We start from the raw sequence: 17,037 nt of genomic DNA, 5'->3' as shown, positions 1-17,037 counted from the left end.
ATTTTTATTATACAACCTTTGATGTTCAAAATTTCTGCCACACCATGCGGTCACCTCCGGGGCAGGCGGGAATCGAACTCATGCAGAAGTGGCCTCAGATTCTCAGTGCTGTGCCTCAACCCGCTGCGCCACCAGGGAGGGCCCAATGCTGAGAATTTTTAAAGTTTAGTGATAAGGTATACTTTTTCTTTTTTGCTTTTTTTTACATAACTAAGAAAAATTTATTCTTAAAATTAACTTCTCAAAGCTTGTATAATAGTACATCTAGTGAGTTTTCTTAATAATGTGACTAGAAGTTGTTACCTTCTGTGGAGAGTATAAAATCAGGGCAAGAAATGCAAAACCAGGTAACTTGGTCGTAACATAACACTTAGCTCCTCAGAATTGAGCCTGCAAGGGAGTCTGAGATCAGACTGATTTCCTGCATCATTGGCCTTTCCATGTGTGTGACAGTTGAACTGGTGTTGCACATGCAGTGGGGCTGTCAGGGAATCCTGGCAGTCACACTGCTGGTGCCTTGGCCTGATCAGGGCAGTGGCCCCACACTGTTTTGCATTGTGTACTTAATTGCTACACGTGTGCAGTTAAAATACAAAACAGGTTCCCTTAATGTCCTTGAAAAAAGAAGCAATATAGATTTTTTTTTTTAAGATTTATTTATTTATTCATACAGAACTGGGGTACAGGCCAGAGGCTCAGGGGCGGTGAGAGGCTTCACCAGAGACAGAGTGGGGAGCAGAACAGGCAGATCGACGAAGTACACTGCTGAGGGAAGCAGCGGGCGGGTCAGGAGAGGTCTGGCTTGCCATGTGGTCTCCTCTGGGGCAGGCGGCATGCCGGGAATCGAACTCATGCGGAAGTGGCTTCAGATTCTCAGTGCTGTGCTTTAACCCGCTGCGCCACCAGGGAGGGCCCAATATAGATTTTTTAAAAAAGATTTATTTATTTATGCATACAGAACTGGAGTACAGGCCAGAGGTGCAGGGACAGTGAGAGGATTCACCAGAGACAGAGTGGGGAGCAGAACAGGCCGACTGACAAAGTACACTGCTGAGGGGAGCAGTGGGCGGGTCAGGAGAGGTCTGCTGCGCCATGTCGGTCACCTCCGGGGCTGGGGATTGAACTCATGTGGAAGTGGCTTTAGCTTCTTAGTGCTGTGCCTGAACCCACTGTGCCACCAGGGAGGGCCCAGCAATATAGATTTTTAACTTTACTCGTGAGTACATGATTTTTTCATTTTCTTTCGGATGATAAAATGGAAACTATTCATACGGTGCTTCAGCTGAATACTGACATACTGAGGTTTAGAAATTATTTGGAAAATATTCATAGGGAATATAATTAGAACAATTTAAATTGTGAGCCTATAAACTGTATTAATGAATTTTTTTTTCCAGGTGCAGCTGCTGCTGCTGTGATGTCCAGTTCTAAAGTAACCACGGTCCTAAGGCCGACTTCCCAGTTGCCAAACGCTGCTACAGCTCAACCAGCAGTGCAGCACATAATTCACCAACCAATCCAGGCAGGTCACGGAGATGGGTGGTGAGCTAACAAGTGTAGAAGACCTAGAATTACTTACTCTGTTAGCATTGTGAAAGCATCTTTGCATTCTAGCAACGTTAGTTGTCATGGTGCAGGGAAGGTTGAATTATATGCAGTTCATGACAGCTGTTGGGACTTAGAAGAGATACTGAAGGAAGATGTTTTGTTGGGAGGGGTTTGGTAATTGGAATTCAAGGAGTTTCCTGCCATTCTTGTAAAACAGCAAATGTTATATACAATATACAGCTAGAACTGAGGGATTCTAATTTACAGAGGAGTTAATGGATCCCTAAACATCTTTTGGGGACATAAATACTTTTGAAGGAGATGGTCCAAGGCTTTCCACTTTTTTTCCCCAAGGGAATCTATGGCCTAAGTACTACTGAAGTGCTATATGTTATTGCATGATACTGTGGTGTTTCTAAAGTCAGAACTTGAAGATATGAGTGTAAATTTGATGTTTGTACACAGCAGAATAAGTAATGTGTAATTGAAGAAATATCTTTGACAGCTTTACCTAGGAAGAAATTCCAGTGCCTTTGGTAACCAGTGTGTGAAAGAGTTGGGTTTAACACAAGGGAGGGTGCCGATTAGGATATCTGGTACTTGTCCAGTCTACAGATTTCAATCCTGTAACTATACTAATGAATGAAAATATGTGGCTGGCTAACAGAATAATTTAGAGAATGATTAAGCTCCCAAAAATACATAGAATCGGAGAAAAACCAGAATCAGGAGCTTTTTAGTAAGGAAGATTATTAGTAAGGAAAATGGTGCAGTAGCCCTGGCTTGAGGTAACAGGCTGTCCCTATAGGAGGCAGTGGTACATATTCTGGAGGTGAGAAGCAGACCAAGAATGACAGTTTGATGATTTCATGTGTAATGTCAAGGAGGGGCTACTCAGAAATGCTCTGGTGGTTGGAAGAGTGTTAGTGGACCAACAGACAAAGCCCAGTATTGAACTTGTTTGTCAGGTGAAGAGTTTAGCCAGCAGAGAGGACTGTTCCCCTGTGTTTGCCTTTTGCTCTTGATGACCTGAAGGCACGAGATCCATCCAACACCAGCATAGGCCCATCATGGGTGGTAGCATAAATGCCTCCGTTAGGGTCAACAGTACATCTGTGGGAATTCACATCAGCAGGATGAGATCCCAGTTTGTACAAATACTGGAACAAAGTTTTGAATCCTGTCCTATTTGGAAAGGAGGAACTGTGGACCATGAAACCAAAAAGGGAACTTTTGGGTAATTGTGACTCTTGGTACAACAACTCATCTGAAAAAAATATTCCTTAATTGGAATGGCAAGAATTTACTTTATGTGGACATAAACATAAGCTTACTGGGAGGGCCAAGTTTCAGATTTTGTTTTTAGTGTTTGATTTACTATATTTGTTTGCTTTTTCTTTTAAATGAATTATTTTTTCTTTTATCTTGGTAGTCTCGTCCACCAGTGACCACCTCTAATACCATCCCTCCTGCTGTGGTAGCAACTGTTTCAGCCACCAGAGCCCAGTCTCCAGTCATTACTACAACAGCAGCACATGCTTCTGATTCAGCACTTAGGTACATGTGGGAGTTTGAAACTCACTGTCCTGCTGTCTTCCCTCATTCTCTCCCTTTTCTTTGCTTTTCTTCATTTAATTCAAATATTTATTGCGTATTTTTAATAAGTATTGTAGTGTTCAGGATGCTGAGGATAAAGTAGTGAAAAAATAAAAAAAATCTTACCCTCATAGAGTTTCTATTTTTAGGGACTGCAGACATACAGTAAGAGAACAAAAAAGTACATATATACACATATTTCTGGATGTGGGTGTGTGAGTAGGGTTTTGGAATGGTGAAATGTTTAGTAGGGAAAATGAAGTAGGGTGAATGGGATGTTTGGAGTGACAGGGCAGGTAGTATGTTGTTCATTTTAACTTTATATTACCTTTAAAAATTAATATATTCAGATGGTGTGACAAAATTCAAAAAGTATAAATATGTGTATAATTAAAAACTAGGGCTAATTCCACAGTATTAAGTTTCTTACAAAAAACACTAATGAATTTTGTCATATACTTTCAGCATTCACTCATGTAACAAATAATGATTGCGTTCCCCTTACATACCAATCTCTGTTTTAGGATGTATGTAGCAATACTAGTTGAATTACACAGACAGAAACCCTAATGATCGATGATTTTTCTACATATACCTGTAGAAATATGGTAAATCTCCAATATATGCCTTGGAATTCTGGAGCTAGAAATGATAAACAGGCCTATTTTCATAGAAGAAATGGAAAAAATTTCAAAGCTCTGTCTCCTAGAAAAGCACCTGACCCAAATGTTTCCATTAAATCCTACCAAACTCTCAAGAGCTAATCCCAGTGATAACTAAATTGTTTCAAGACAGAAAAAGAAAAATTTCCCTCAAAATTTCAGTGGTAAGTCAAACTCCTTCTGTTAAAATACGTTCAGTCCTGCCTGAGAGGCCTTTGGTAATTTTTCATGTATCAGTTGGTTAAATGAAATTGTCTCTTCAAGAAGGGATTCTAGGTGCAATATTTGAATTTTTGCATGCTCAAAATTTCCTCCATATCCTTATGCTTAGCAATAGTTTGTTAATAAAAAATTATTTCTCTTTTGTTGAGTATTTTATTGGTATTTTTCTTCCACCTTCCATAGCTGGATAGTGCTGTAGAGAAGTCAGGACTGCCTGGTATTTTCTAATTCCTTAAAAGGATATTGATTGCCTTGATATTTTTGCCTTAGGTTTTCATTTGAATTTAAGCAACTTTAGTAGGATGTGTTCTATAGTGATCATTATGTTTTGTTTGATTTTGGACGATGGCATGCATTCTTCAACAATAGCATGAAATTATTTGGAGAAGTTTCTTGAATTGTATCTTTATTAGTTTGTTCCATTTTCTGGCTGGTGAGGGAACTCAATTATATATACATAAGATTTTTTTTTTGTATGACTTCCTGATCTAACTTTTCTTATTTTTTTTCCTTTTAATTCTGCTTATTTTTCTCAACATCTGCTCTGTCCCTTACTGAGTTTTCAATATTGTCTCTTATGTCCTACTTTTAATTTTGCATTTATTCCTGTAATGGTGAGTGATTTTCTTTTAAGCTCTGCCCATGTATTGAGTTTTTAAATTTATGACACATTTTTGCTGAAAGCATTTCTAATGAATTTCCCCCATTTTTCCACCTCTTTTCTTGTGGCATTCTTAAATAGGTTCTGTGCTGGTTTTTTTAGAGCTTATGCTGAATTAGCTGTTTGCAATTGGTTCTTGGTTGCAGGTTGAGCTATATACTGGTTTAAGAGAAGTTTTCCAAACAACTTTGTATTCTGCATTTCTGTGGCTATTCTGCCCTGCTGGTGAAATAGACTTCTAGCAAATGGCAAGGTTTCCCTCTTCCCTAGGTCTTATCACACAACTTTCCCACATGAGCTTATCTCTATCTGTGTGATTCCTAATTCAACTCTATACTTCAAGTCTTCTTTCACTGTTACCTCCCACTATTACAAAAGATTTTGATTTCTTTTGTCAGAATGAGCTCTTCTGTTTAGAGAATTACACTTCACTGAGTTTTGTCCTTTAAGTTGTAGCTGCAGAAATCTTCTCTCTACCTCCTATGTTATTTATCACTGCTTTGGCAGTTTTGTTGTCTGTTCTGCAGTTTGACGTTTTAGATGGCTCATCATTTTGGGAAATACAGTGATGCATTCTTTTTGTTTTCTTTGTTACTGTTCTCAGAGAGAAATAGAAAGTTTCAAATTGGCCATCTGTACTTGCATTACTCCTCAAAAAGTCAAACAAGGACCCAACTGATCATTGGAGGATGTCGTAACTCTTCTTTATTTCCTGTATCAGCTTTCTCTGTTTTAATCAAAATCTCTTTCTTTCTCAGTTGCCCCAAATTTGACTAGAGAGAACCTCTTCAAATTGTCCTTCTGCTACCTCTTTAGTCATTGAGCACTTTCTTCTTTCTGATGCATAATAAGTTGAACTTTGTTACTTTTCCCCACTTTCCTTGTCTTGAAATCAGTTACATCTCTAATGATCCTTTGTTCCTGTTAGTTTACAATTCAAGCTTTGTTGCTTTCAGGGTATCATGACTTTGGGACTTTTTCTACAGACAAAAGTAGCCTGTATAGAAAGATGGCCATATCTTTAAACTGGTATTTCCAAATAAACTTTAGCTATATAAACTTTTTGTTACTTTCTTAGATTTTTTTGGTAAACATTTATTTTTATTTATGCATACAAGAATTAGGGTATAGGCCAGAAACACAGGGTCTGAGATGATTCACCAGACAGTGGGAGCAAAATAGGTGGATCTACTGAAATACACTGCTGAGAGAAGCAGCAGGTTAAGACAGGAGAGGAGCTTACCATATGGATTGGCTCCCTGCTGCAGTGGCTGTGGGTAACTTGATAGTGCTGACTTTAACACCCTGCACCACTAGGAGGCCCTACAGTTCCTTAAGAGCATCAGTTCATTCAACATCATTGCTAAAACACTGAGTGTAAAATTCCAGCTGACATTGAAGAAAACAATATTATTCAAGAGCCTGCTTGTGTCCGTTTCCAAGAACCTATCAAAGACATTAAATGAGGACTTACTATTTGTCTTTTTACAGTGAAAATCATGTTTCCTGAAGATACTAATGTGGCTACCTTTCTTCATCCATAATATACAAAAAAATGTTTTCAAAGTAATAATTCAAAGTCCTAACTTCCTTGTCATAAATTAACTTATTTTTGTGTAGATTATAACTAATAACAGGACTACTGAGTAAACTTTAACATTCCTTTACAATTCTTTTTATTTTCAGAATAAACCCTAGAGTTGGAAACTAGTCTAAAGTCATTTTATGTCACTTTTTCTGTAGGATATAGAATGCCATTTCTTTTTTGTAATTTACCTCCACATACTTCCAAATTATAACCATATAGAAAGGTGTACAGTGAGGAGTAACCATCTCAAATACCAGTTTCCTGTTTTCTTACCCCTTTGCTTTGGTAGTTTATTATCTTTCCAGTATTTCTTATACTTTAGTAAGTTGCATAATTATAATTTAATGGGATTGTTTAAATTTGTTCTTAACTTTAGGATTTTCTTTTTTATTTAGCTTTTTAAAATCTGTAAAATATTTTTTTGGTGCATAAGTCTAAGTTATATCCAAAGATGGACTCGTGAGTGTCTTTGTCCTCTGCCAAGTTGCATTATGCCCTTGGTAGCTAACCATTGTATTATCCTCTAATTTGCCCTCTCAGAGTTATTTTTTGTGAGATAAGTGTATATACAAAAACACACATATTTTCTTTTTTAAACTTCTTTCTTACAGAAAATAGAATATATTATATTTATATGTACTGTTTCATACCTTAGATTTTTTCACTCAGCAATATTCTGGAAGTGACACCATATCAGTATACTGAAATCTTTTTTTACCTGGTTTTGTGTGTGTGTTTGGATTGTGCTTCACTATGTAGATGTACACTTTGGCTTATGCTGTTGCATATTTATAATGGTGTACTTCCAAGGTGTACTTGTGTAACTGGTGCACTTCCAAGGTTTACAACTCCAAGTGGGAATTATAGGTCAGAGTAAGGACGTTACTATCTACCTCAAATATCATTTTGAGGAGTAATACTAATATGTGTAAAATTCTAAAACACCTGGCATATAATGTGAACTATTTAATACTGATGTTTACATTATAGTACTATATATACTGTTATATAGTCTATTTTCAAAAGCACTTAAAAGCATCTAAAGATTTAATATATTCTTTCAGGGCTGTATTTTTATATAAGCTGAACCTCTTAAAAATATAAGTTAGAATTATAGCAATCCTTCCTGGTGATTCTGTTGGCATTCTTCTTTGTTACTAGATCTTTCAAAATTGTTTACATAATTAGGTTCATCTATCCTAATATTTGTCATTCTTTTCAGTTATGTATATGTTTGTCTCTGAATGTTCCTTGTGTAATCTCTAGGAATGATGGTTTTCATGGCACTGTACTTGGTTACCTGTGTCATCAGCTATTAAAAATCCAGTCTCCAATAGTGAGCTTCCCCTCAGTGAGTTCCTCTAAGGTCTGTGGTTTCATCAATTGCCAGAATTTCAACTTTCCATTGAATTTGAGTGATAATGCCATTTAGGTTGCTTTCTGTAACTAAAGGATAAACCGAGTAAAAAGTTTGTAAACTTTATTCACTGCTATCCCACTGGGTCTGAAAAGCATTTTGGTGAATGAAACCACTGCATAGTTTGGACAAATGCTATCTCAGGCCAGTTTTCATCCTTACAGCTCACCATGCTTCATTTCCTAATTTATATTCACATGAATATTCACATGATTCCAAAATATAAAATCATAAAAGGCTGTACATTAAAAAGTGTACGTTCTCTCTCCCCACCCACCAACTTCTTATATTGTCCTTTCCTTTTGCCTTTTTTAGTGGCTTTTTGGGTATCCTCCTTGTGTTTCTTAAATGAATTTAGTTGCAGTTCTTTTATCTTTTTTATTCAAAAGATTGTTTTATTCATATATTCCACTGCACTTTTTCCCCCATGAAAACAGCATATTTTGAAAGCTTTTCATTTTAGTACATTTTCATCGTTCCTTAGTAACAGTGAAATTGTATAAATGGACTTGAGGCATTTATTGTAAGTAATAGTGCATTGAATATTGTGTGGTTATGTATGTGTGCAAGGATATCTTACAGAATGAATTCCTAAAAGTGATCACAGTATATGCAGTTCTAATTTTGATACCTGCCATCTAGTTGTCTACAATAGAGTTTTTACCAATTTATACGCCTTTTAGACTGTTTAAAGTGCCCAGTTTCTTTGTGGCTTGAACAGTAATACAAGTTTTTGGGTTTTTATCAATCTGAAAGTGAACAATAATATTTCAATGTTCTAAATTATATTTCTTTTTCCTATAAGAGTGAGCATCTTTTCTGTATTAAGCCATTTGTGTTTTAATGAACTAGGTATTCTATATCCTTCACCTGTTTTTATTAAGCTGTTATTTTCCTCACTGAATTTTCTAGGAGTGTTTAGTGTAGTTACACTTTCCTCTTTAAGTCTCTTAACTCTGTGGTGTGTTTTGCTATGTGGAAAGTTTATTTATTTGCTCAAAAGAGTCAAATTTAATGATCTTTTATAGCTTTTAGGCTTCAGAGACTTTTAATAGAAAGCTCTTCCTGACTCCATTGTTACAAAAGAATTCCATGTTTTCTTCATACACATTTTTATTTGCTATTAAATCCTTGATTCTTTTTGAATTTATCCTGGTATACTGTGTGAAGTATGGACCCCAATTTTTTTCTTCCAAATAACTGTAATCTTCCCAGCATGTTTTTTTAAGTAGTTCAGTCTCCCCTCTCTGGTATAGATGCCAGTTTTGTCCTGCTGCCACGTTTTCTTGCCATTATTGCATTTTCAGTGGCTAGCTGCCAGTTAATTTCAGGCTATCTCAGTATCCCTTCTAATAATTAGACAATTATAAATTTTTATCTGGTGATGAATGACAAAATATTGGAGTTGCACTCAGTGCTTCATGGTCTGCTGCTGTTAGTAAAGATTATCTGTCATCATCCCTATTTACTATGTATCTTCATCTTTGATTACACAACAGTCTGTCCGTTATACTAATACTCACTGAAAAGGCCCTAGAATTGATTCATTACATTGAGGATAATCAGAATGGTCAAGAATTAATTTATTCATATCTTGGTGCTCATTGATATTTTTAAAGTAAATCTTAAAGCACTTTCAGGGAGAAACTCAGTGGTTCAGCTGTGCATTTCACATACGTATATATATATATATATATATATATATATATATATATATATAAAATTACAGCTGTATGACTGTGATCTCACATAAGGTTGTTAATGGCTTGATTTCTCTCAGTGTCTGGAGACAAGTTATAAATTACAATTTTTTTTAACCTGTTTTCAGTCGGCCAACATTGTCGATCCAGCATCCGCCATCTGCAGCAATTAGTATTCAGCGTCCTGCTCAGTCACGGGATGTAACAACAAGAATCACACTACCATCTCACCCTGCATTGGGGACGCCAAAACAGCAACTTCATACCATGGCACAGGTAAAACCAGAGGTGAAAACCATCTGTGTACTCTGAGAGTTAAAACTTACGTAAAACTTCCTACAAACCTGACAATGTTGAAGGCAGTAATTGCTTTTAACTGGATTGGGAAATGTTCTTGTTTATAACTGTGTTGTGGGGTTTTCCCTCCCAGAAAACCATCTTCAGTACTGGCACACCAGTCGCTGCAGCAACAGTAGCTCCTATTTTGGCAACTAATACCATACCTTCAGCAACCACAGCTGGTAAGTTGACAATCAGTGTTCTTCCTGCTCAAAAAGATTGAGGTGTAAGTGATGAGTTAATTTTTCATATCTTAGCTTCAGTCAGAGAAAAAGAATAGGCTGGAAAAATTCTTTCAACTTTTGCAGGTGCTTTTTAGGTTTTGAAACTCTGTAATAGGTGTAAAGAGACCATTGTTGAAGAATTTCTCTTTTTTCTCCTATTTCAGGATCTGTGTCACACACACAGGCTCCCACAAGTACAATTGTTACCATGACAATGCCCTCACATTCATCCCATGCTACTGCTGTGACCACTTCCAATATCCCAGTTGGTAAGTATCAAGCAGCCTTAAAACACAAGCTTAAACGGAAATTTTCAACCCTTCTCAGTGGGTCTTCATGTTGATAACTAGTAGTAGTGGTTTTCATTGTTGGTTTTCTAAGCAGTGCTGAATTTAGCTTTTAACATTTGTTATACAGATTTGACAGAGACAGTAGGGGGGTAAGTAGGGTATAGCAGTCTTTGAGTGCTCAAAGTATACATAACTACTTTTGACTTACCAAATTTTACCTCTTTGAGGGGTACCTTTTAAAGAATTGTTTTAAAATATATTGAAACTGACATAGTTAGAGAAGAACAGGAAAACAAGAAAGAAGCAAAGATCTGGCATGCAGAAAAATTTGTGCACTGATAGATTACTCAGGAAAGATCCTGGGTAATGCAATACTAACTCTCTGGGCAGTTAGCCTGGTTTCTCATCTGAGTGCTCCTTTGATACTGCATGGCCATCCTTCTTGATTATTCCACTTTTAAATGTGTGTGTGTGTTCTATTAAAAACACCTCTAATCAGTTTTTGTAGCGACCAGATCCTAGTCTTCAGGAGCAGAGATTGGTAAATGTTTTCTGTAGGGCTGGACAGTAGATCTTTTAGGCATTGAAGTCCACCTTGTTCACCCTTGTACAGTGTGTAGACAAATGGGAGTGGCTGTGTTTCATTAGGACATCTTATGGGTGCTGTCATTTGAGTATGATGTAGTTTTTATTGGTCATAAAATAGTCTTTGAATCTTTTCCCTCAGTTTTAAAGTATAAACCCATTTTTAGTTCACAGGTTATACAGAAAAGAGCAGGTTAGGTTCACAGACCCAGATTTGCCAATGCCTATTTCATGGGCTGTTACGCATAAGCCTACGGGGCAGAACGCATTGCTCTTTAAGCCGTGAACCAGAGGTTTAATCACTGTTTTTACCTTTGTCTCTGTTCTCTAACGATGAACATATCATCTTACTGTCTCCACACCTGAAGAGATCAGACAGCTGCAATATAATTACTGTATAGTACTTTCAGAAGTAAGGCTGATTTTTTGTGAGAGAATACACTGAACTGTCAGGAATTGGGTCATCAGACACAAAGTATGGCTCCCTCGCTGTTGTGTCCCAGCACTGGGGTGCGCTTTCTCACCCTCCTCCCTTCTTCCCCATGTGAGATAGGCTGGAGCTTCACAGTCTTCTTAAACCTTAAGGTCACTTTTCTAGTGTCCTTTGTATCTAATTTAATAGAAGGACCAGAAAGATCCTTGCAGGTTACTGAATTATATCGGCCCTTAAACTGTTGCCAAGCCCCACAAAAGCTTGTAGCAGAAGAGCACTGCTGCTGGATCTTTCTCACATTAGTGCTCACTACACATTGGTATCTGAGAGACCGAATATGTCCAATTTAATTTCACCTCTCTGAAAATCCAGCGTGTGTGTGTATGTGTGTGGTTTAGCATTGATACACTAGTTGAAAAAGATAGTTAACAGGAACACTTGTCATTTCAAACCTTTTCCTGACTCTCTCTAAAAGTATCATTTGTTTCCTCGCACTTTAATGGCAGAGCCAGGTCCATTCTTTACATTTACAGTCTAGAACCTCACTAGGGTATCTGTAGATATGAAGAAAGCCAGACCAATAAAGAGAGGGTAGTCACCCCACTAGGGGCTCTCTGGTTTTATGTTGAGTCCTCTATGAAAAATTATTATTTTTTTTTAAAGATTTATTTATTTATTCATACAGAACTGGGGTACAGGCCAGAGATGCGGAGGGTGAGAGGATTCACCAGAGACAGAGCGGGGAGCAGAACAGGCAGATGGACGAAGTACACTGCTGAGGGAGCAGTGGGCGGGTCAGGAGAGGTCTGCCACGCCATGTGGATCTCCTCCAGGGCAGGCCAGGATCGAACTCATGCGGAAGTGGCTTTAGCTTCTTAGTGCTGTGCTTTAACCCACTGCGCCACCAGGGAGGGCCATGAAAAATTATTTTATAGATAATTATTAATGTGATGATATATGCCTGAGAGATCACACTGGAATAAACTCAGTAAAAAGTACCAGGAACAGGGCTAAAGAAGCTAAAGCCACTTCCGCGTGATTTCAATTCCTGCCCCGGAGGTGACCCACATGGCGTGGCAGACCTCTCCTGACCCACCTGCTGTTCCCCTCAGCAGTGTACTTTGTCAGTCGCCTGTTCTGCACCCTACTTTTGTCTCTGGTGTATCCTTTCACTGCCCCTGCACCTCTGGCCTGTACTCCAGTTCTGTATGCATGAGTAAATAAATCTTTACCAAAAAAAAAAAAAAGTACCAGGAACAGAAATAGTTCATTGTTGGCCATATTTGTCAGCTTTTTACCTGTCCTTATTCTTAGCATGTTTATCTTTGAATTTTAATCATTTCCCTGTTTTAGTTAAGAAAATCACTTGACAGAAGTATCCCAACAGATTTAGTATTTGTTATGTAATGTGACTCTCTTGTCTAGGTCCCTGAGGTTTATGTTCTGCTTTTGTTTTCCTCTTTCATATTAACCTAAATATTTCTTTGCCACATCATAATGGGACCCCTGTACAAAGTTTCTTAGTTGAAATGGCAAACTTGATTGTAGTTCTCAAACATTGATTTTCAAGTTGGATTGTAGGAAATATGTTCAAATCATTGAAGGAATTTTTGCCTGGTGGTACTTGGTACAAATAAGATTTAATATGGAATGTGGCCATTATTATTAACAGGAGCATGTTAGAATAGACGGCAAATACTCAGTTAACCATGAGCAGAGGATTGCCTCTAACTAATTGTTAGTTTCCAGTAGGATGCCATCCTTATTTTCTTCAGAACACAAGTAACTGTGATCTCTGAATTATAAAAACAGAATCAGATGATTGCAGCATTCAGAATAGGTATAGCCTTTGGATATTTTGTTTTTGTTTTTCCAGTGATTCAGAATCTAGAATAAATAAATTCATGGGTGTATGTTTGCTTGCCAACTACTGGTTAATTAGTCTTCCAAATGATAGTTGCTATTGGAAGCATTATTCTTTCTATCCTTTCATGGACACAATGAACACAAGGCCTAGTTGCTTTCCACCTAGCACCCCTTCTTCTGGTGGCAGCTTCTCTCCACATTAGCCAGTAGAAGTGATCACCTGTGATGGAATGGGTATCCCAGCAATCATCCTGCAGAGACTTTGTGTTGCTACGGAAGTATCTAGGCATCATGGTGGGTCAGTGCTGCTTCCTTTGACCTGTGCACTGTTCATAGGGCAGCATGGTGACCTCTTCTTGGCCTCTACTACCTATCACTAGTGTAACTTACATCTTAGATGGAAGCTGATCCTCCACATCTGTGATGTAGTTCACAGCTCTCCTCATAAATTCCCAGAGGCAGTGGTGATAGGTTGATAATAACTTATGTATATCACAGTTCAGCTGTACTCTGCAATCTAAACAGAATCTGATTGCAAGTTGTGGAGAACAGACATTGAGAATCAGAATTAATTTGAACTCTGGTGGTTTTGATTTTGCTGTAAAGTATTATATAAAATCACTGACATTCAAAAGGTCTTAGAAATTACTAAATGATAATCCCGAGCAAATCTCCTTATAGATGAGGAAATTGATACTAAGAAATCAGAATGATTGACTAATTACTAATTACAGACCCTGGAGTAGAGTCTAAAGTTCTTTTTCTATATGATTGCTTTCTGAGTTCCCCTTGGATTTTGAGACTTTTTTTTTTTAGGATTTATTTATGCATACAGAATTGGGGTATAGGACAGAATTGGGGTCTTGGGAGGGTGAGAGGATTCACCAGAGACAGTGGGAAGCAGGCAGACTGACAGAGTATACTGCTGAGGGAAGCAGCAGGCAGGTCAGGAGAGGTCTGCCACGTCATGTGGGTCATCTCCCTGGCCAGAGATTGAACTCGCAATGCAGTTTCACAGTGCTGCACTTTTAACCTGTTGTGCCACCAGGGAGAGCCCAAGGCTTTATTTTAGACTATAGAGACTTGGTCGGGTTCTTTTCCCTGGTGTTCTTGCCCTTATTTTTTGGGAGTGAGGCTATGCATTCATTTCTGCCAACGATGTTTATTTTCTTTACCAGGCAATGTGCAATGGTTAATTTTTTTTTCATTGTGGAAGTTTGAGAGGTATTTTTTATTTTCTTGATTACCTCAGTGTCCCTTTTTGTAAATTAGAGTAAGATATTTAGATACGAATCTGATGGTGACCTTTTGTTTGCTAGTAAATGGATGACTAAGGGCTTGTGTGTGTTTTGTGTTAGTCACCTGTATAGTCAGAACAGCTTGTAAAACAAATTGAGGGAACACCAAGAGAATCTGTCTTCACCATTTCTGCATTCAAATTTTTGTTAATTTCTTTTTTTACTTTAAAACTTCTCCTTTTGGGCCCTCCCTGGTGGCGCAGCGGGTTGAAGCACTGCACTGAGAATCTAAAGCCGCTTCCGCATGAGTTCGATTCCCGCCTGCCCCGGAGGTGACCACATGGCGTGGCAGACCTCTCCTGACCCGCCCGCTGCTCCCCTCAGCAGTGTACTTCGTCCATCTGCCTGTTCTGCTCCCCACTCTGTCTCTGGTGAAGCCTCTCGCCGCCCCTGAGCCTCTGGCCTGTACCCCAGTTCTGTATGCACAAATAAATAAATCTTTAAAAAAAAAAAAAAAACTTCTCCTTTTGATATAAGGTTTCCTAGAAGCTAGATTGGGGTGAGAGGGTGGGATCCTGGTATTTTTAGTATCAATATTGAATACTGCTTTGACACATAGTAACAATATGAATATATCAGTGGATTATTGTAGTGTAAAATAATTCATTTGAACCGTATACTCTCTTTATTTTCCGTTTTTATTATCTTATTTCTGCTTGCATCCTTAAGATTGTTTTGGTATGCCAGTACAAGCATGTAAGTGATAATGAAAAATTGGATTTAATTTTTTTTGTAGCTAAGGTGGTGCCTCAACAGATCACCCACACTTCTCCTCGGATCCAGCCTGATTACCCCGCTGAGAGGAGTAGCCTGATTCCCATCTCGGGACATCGGGCCTCTCCAAATCCTGTGGCCATGGAAACCCGAAGTGACAATAGGTAGGAGGGAACATGACAGTTGCACTACCCCACTGTGTCGTCGTTTCAGTTTTTTCAATAAAACAAAATACCCTCAGAAAAGACATGTATTTTTATTTTCAGTTTCCCTCCAGAAAATAATATATCACGTAATTTTCTTTTTAGTTTATGAAAATGTGTCATTCTACTTTGCTTGGATGTCCTATTAAGCACCCTTATTTTTGTTTTGTGTGTTTATTTTGAGCCCTTTCAAGAAAAAGGGTTGTAGCGCCATCGCTCCTTCTGCCTAAGTGTTTCTGTTTTTTGTTTCCTGAGAATAGAAACTCTTAGATCACTCAGTGCAGTGACCTGGAACCATAGTTATCTGAAACCATTTTTTTTATTATATTGATATTTTTGAAGAACATAGATAGGCTAGTTATTTTTGTAGAAGACTCTTCGATTTGGCCTTGTCAGATTATTTCTTCTTAGTGAGTTATATATTTTTGGAGTAAATATCATTTAGGCACTGTCTTCTTGCCACTGTTACTACGTGCTTTTTCTTTGTCCCATTTTAGTTATGTCAACATTAATTACTTCATGGAGGTGATGCTTGCCAGATATTGCTATTGTAAAGATAATTTTTTCTTATAAACAACTAATCTGTGTGGAAATAATTTGAGGATCTATATCCTGTTCTCCAGTAAACTTCACTCAATAGTGTTAGTGTCTGTGGATGATTCTTGACTGAATCATTTGATGGTTGCATAACAGTGGTTGCAAAATAGATTTTTACTAAATATGATGTCTTTCTTTCATGTTTATCAATTGTCATTCATATCCCAATTTTTTTCTTTTTGTCAGAATGGACTTAAATGATTTGAGGTTAATTTTTTTCCACACTGTCATCTGTTTTAATGTTTAAATGATTCTGAGCTAGACCCTGGGGATCCACTAGTCCTGTGTGTTTCCCATATTTCCAGTTTTTCAAGCTCTTCTTAGTGTCCCACCATGAAAAAACAATCGAGGGTTCTTGTGATTTTGGTCTGTCTGAACTCTGGAGTCTGCCATTTCTTCAGCAACCCATCATTTCTTTTCATTATTTAAATACCACGATTGAGGTATTTACACTGCTTGTCATCTCTTCTAGACCCTTTCAGCAGACAGGGAGAAAAAAGTGTGTAACATTTTAAAAACCCTACTACATGCATACACCTCTATCTCAATGCCATTACCCCCACTTTCCAGCTTTCTGTCTCCCTTCTCCCACAGTGATAACTTGCTATAGTACATACAAAGTGGTTTTAGAATTGGATCATGGAAAAATGTTTTAACTTGGTCATTATGGTGTGTAGGAAAGCTTGTATGGTTTGAAACATTCACCTATGCCCACCCACTTTGCTGAACACATCAACTAACTTCTAAAAGTTTGAAGATCTTTGCATTTCCTATATAGATAATTTTTTAAAAAGCTTATTTATTCATACAGGTTGGAGTACAGGCTAGAGGTGCAGGGGCAGTGAGAAGCTTCACCAGAGACGGAGTAGGGAGCAGAACAGGCAGATAGACAAAGTATACTGCTGAGGAGAGCAGCAGGCGGGTCAGGAGAGGACTGCCACGCCATGAGGGTCTCCTTTGGGGCCGGGGATCTCACACTGAAGTGGTTGCGGATAGCTTGCAGTACTGCATCCTAACCCATGTGCCACCAGGGAGGGCCCCTATGTAAATAATTTTTATATTAATCTACAGATAAGGACAGTTCTGTTTTTAAA

At 38.0% G+C, this 17,037-nt stretch overlaps 1 protein-coding gene across 5 annotated transcripts in view; it reads left to right on the top strand.

The window, feature by feature from the left end:
* SAP130 (Sin3A-associated protein, 130kDa) overlaps positions 1-17,037 on the top strand; it is a 62,234-nt gene that overhangs the window by 12,548 nt on the left and 32,649 nt on the right. For all 5 annotated transcript variants that reach the window (XM_012734190.1, XM_004694887.2, XM_004694886.2 and 2 more), the window contains exons 6-11: positions 1,398-1,522; positions 2,981-3,105; positions 9,523-9,670; positions 9,825-9,915; positions 10,122-10,226; positions 15,166-15,307. In XM_012734190.1, the coding sequence (XP_012589644.1) occupies positions 1,398-1,522; positions 2,981-3,105; positions 9,523-9,670; positions 9,825-9,915; positions 10,122-10,226; positions 15,166-15,307 (736 nt within the window). The remainder of the gene's footprint in view (positions 1-1,397; positions 1,523-2,980; positions 3,106-9,522; positions 9,671-9,824; positions 9,916-10,121; positions 10,227-15,165; positions 15,308-17,037) is intronic.

Source organism: Condylura cristata, unplaced genomic scaffold (assembly GCF_000260355.1).
Source record: "Condylura cristata isolate star-nosed mole 26May11 unplaced genomic scaffold, ConCri1.0 scaffold00049, whole genome shotgun sequence".
In the NCBI taxonomy this organism is placed as follows: domain Eukaryota; kingdom Metazoa; phylum Chordata; class Mammalia; order Eulipotyphla; family Talpidae; genus Condylura; species Condylura cristata.
This window is presented reverse-complemented; position numbering and strand designations above follow the sequence as displayed.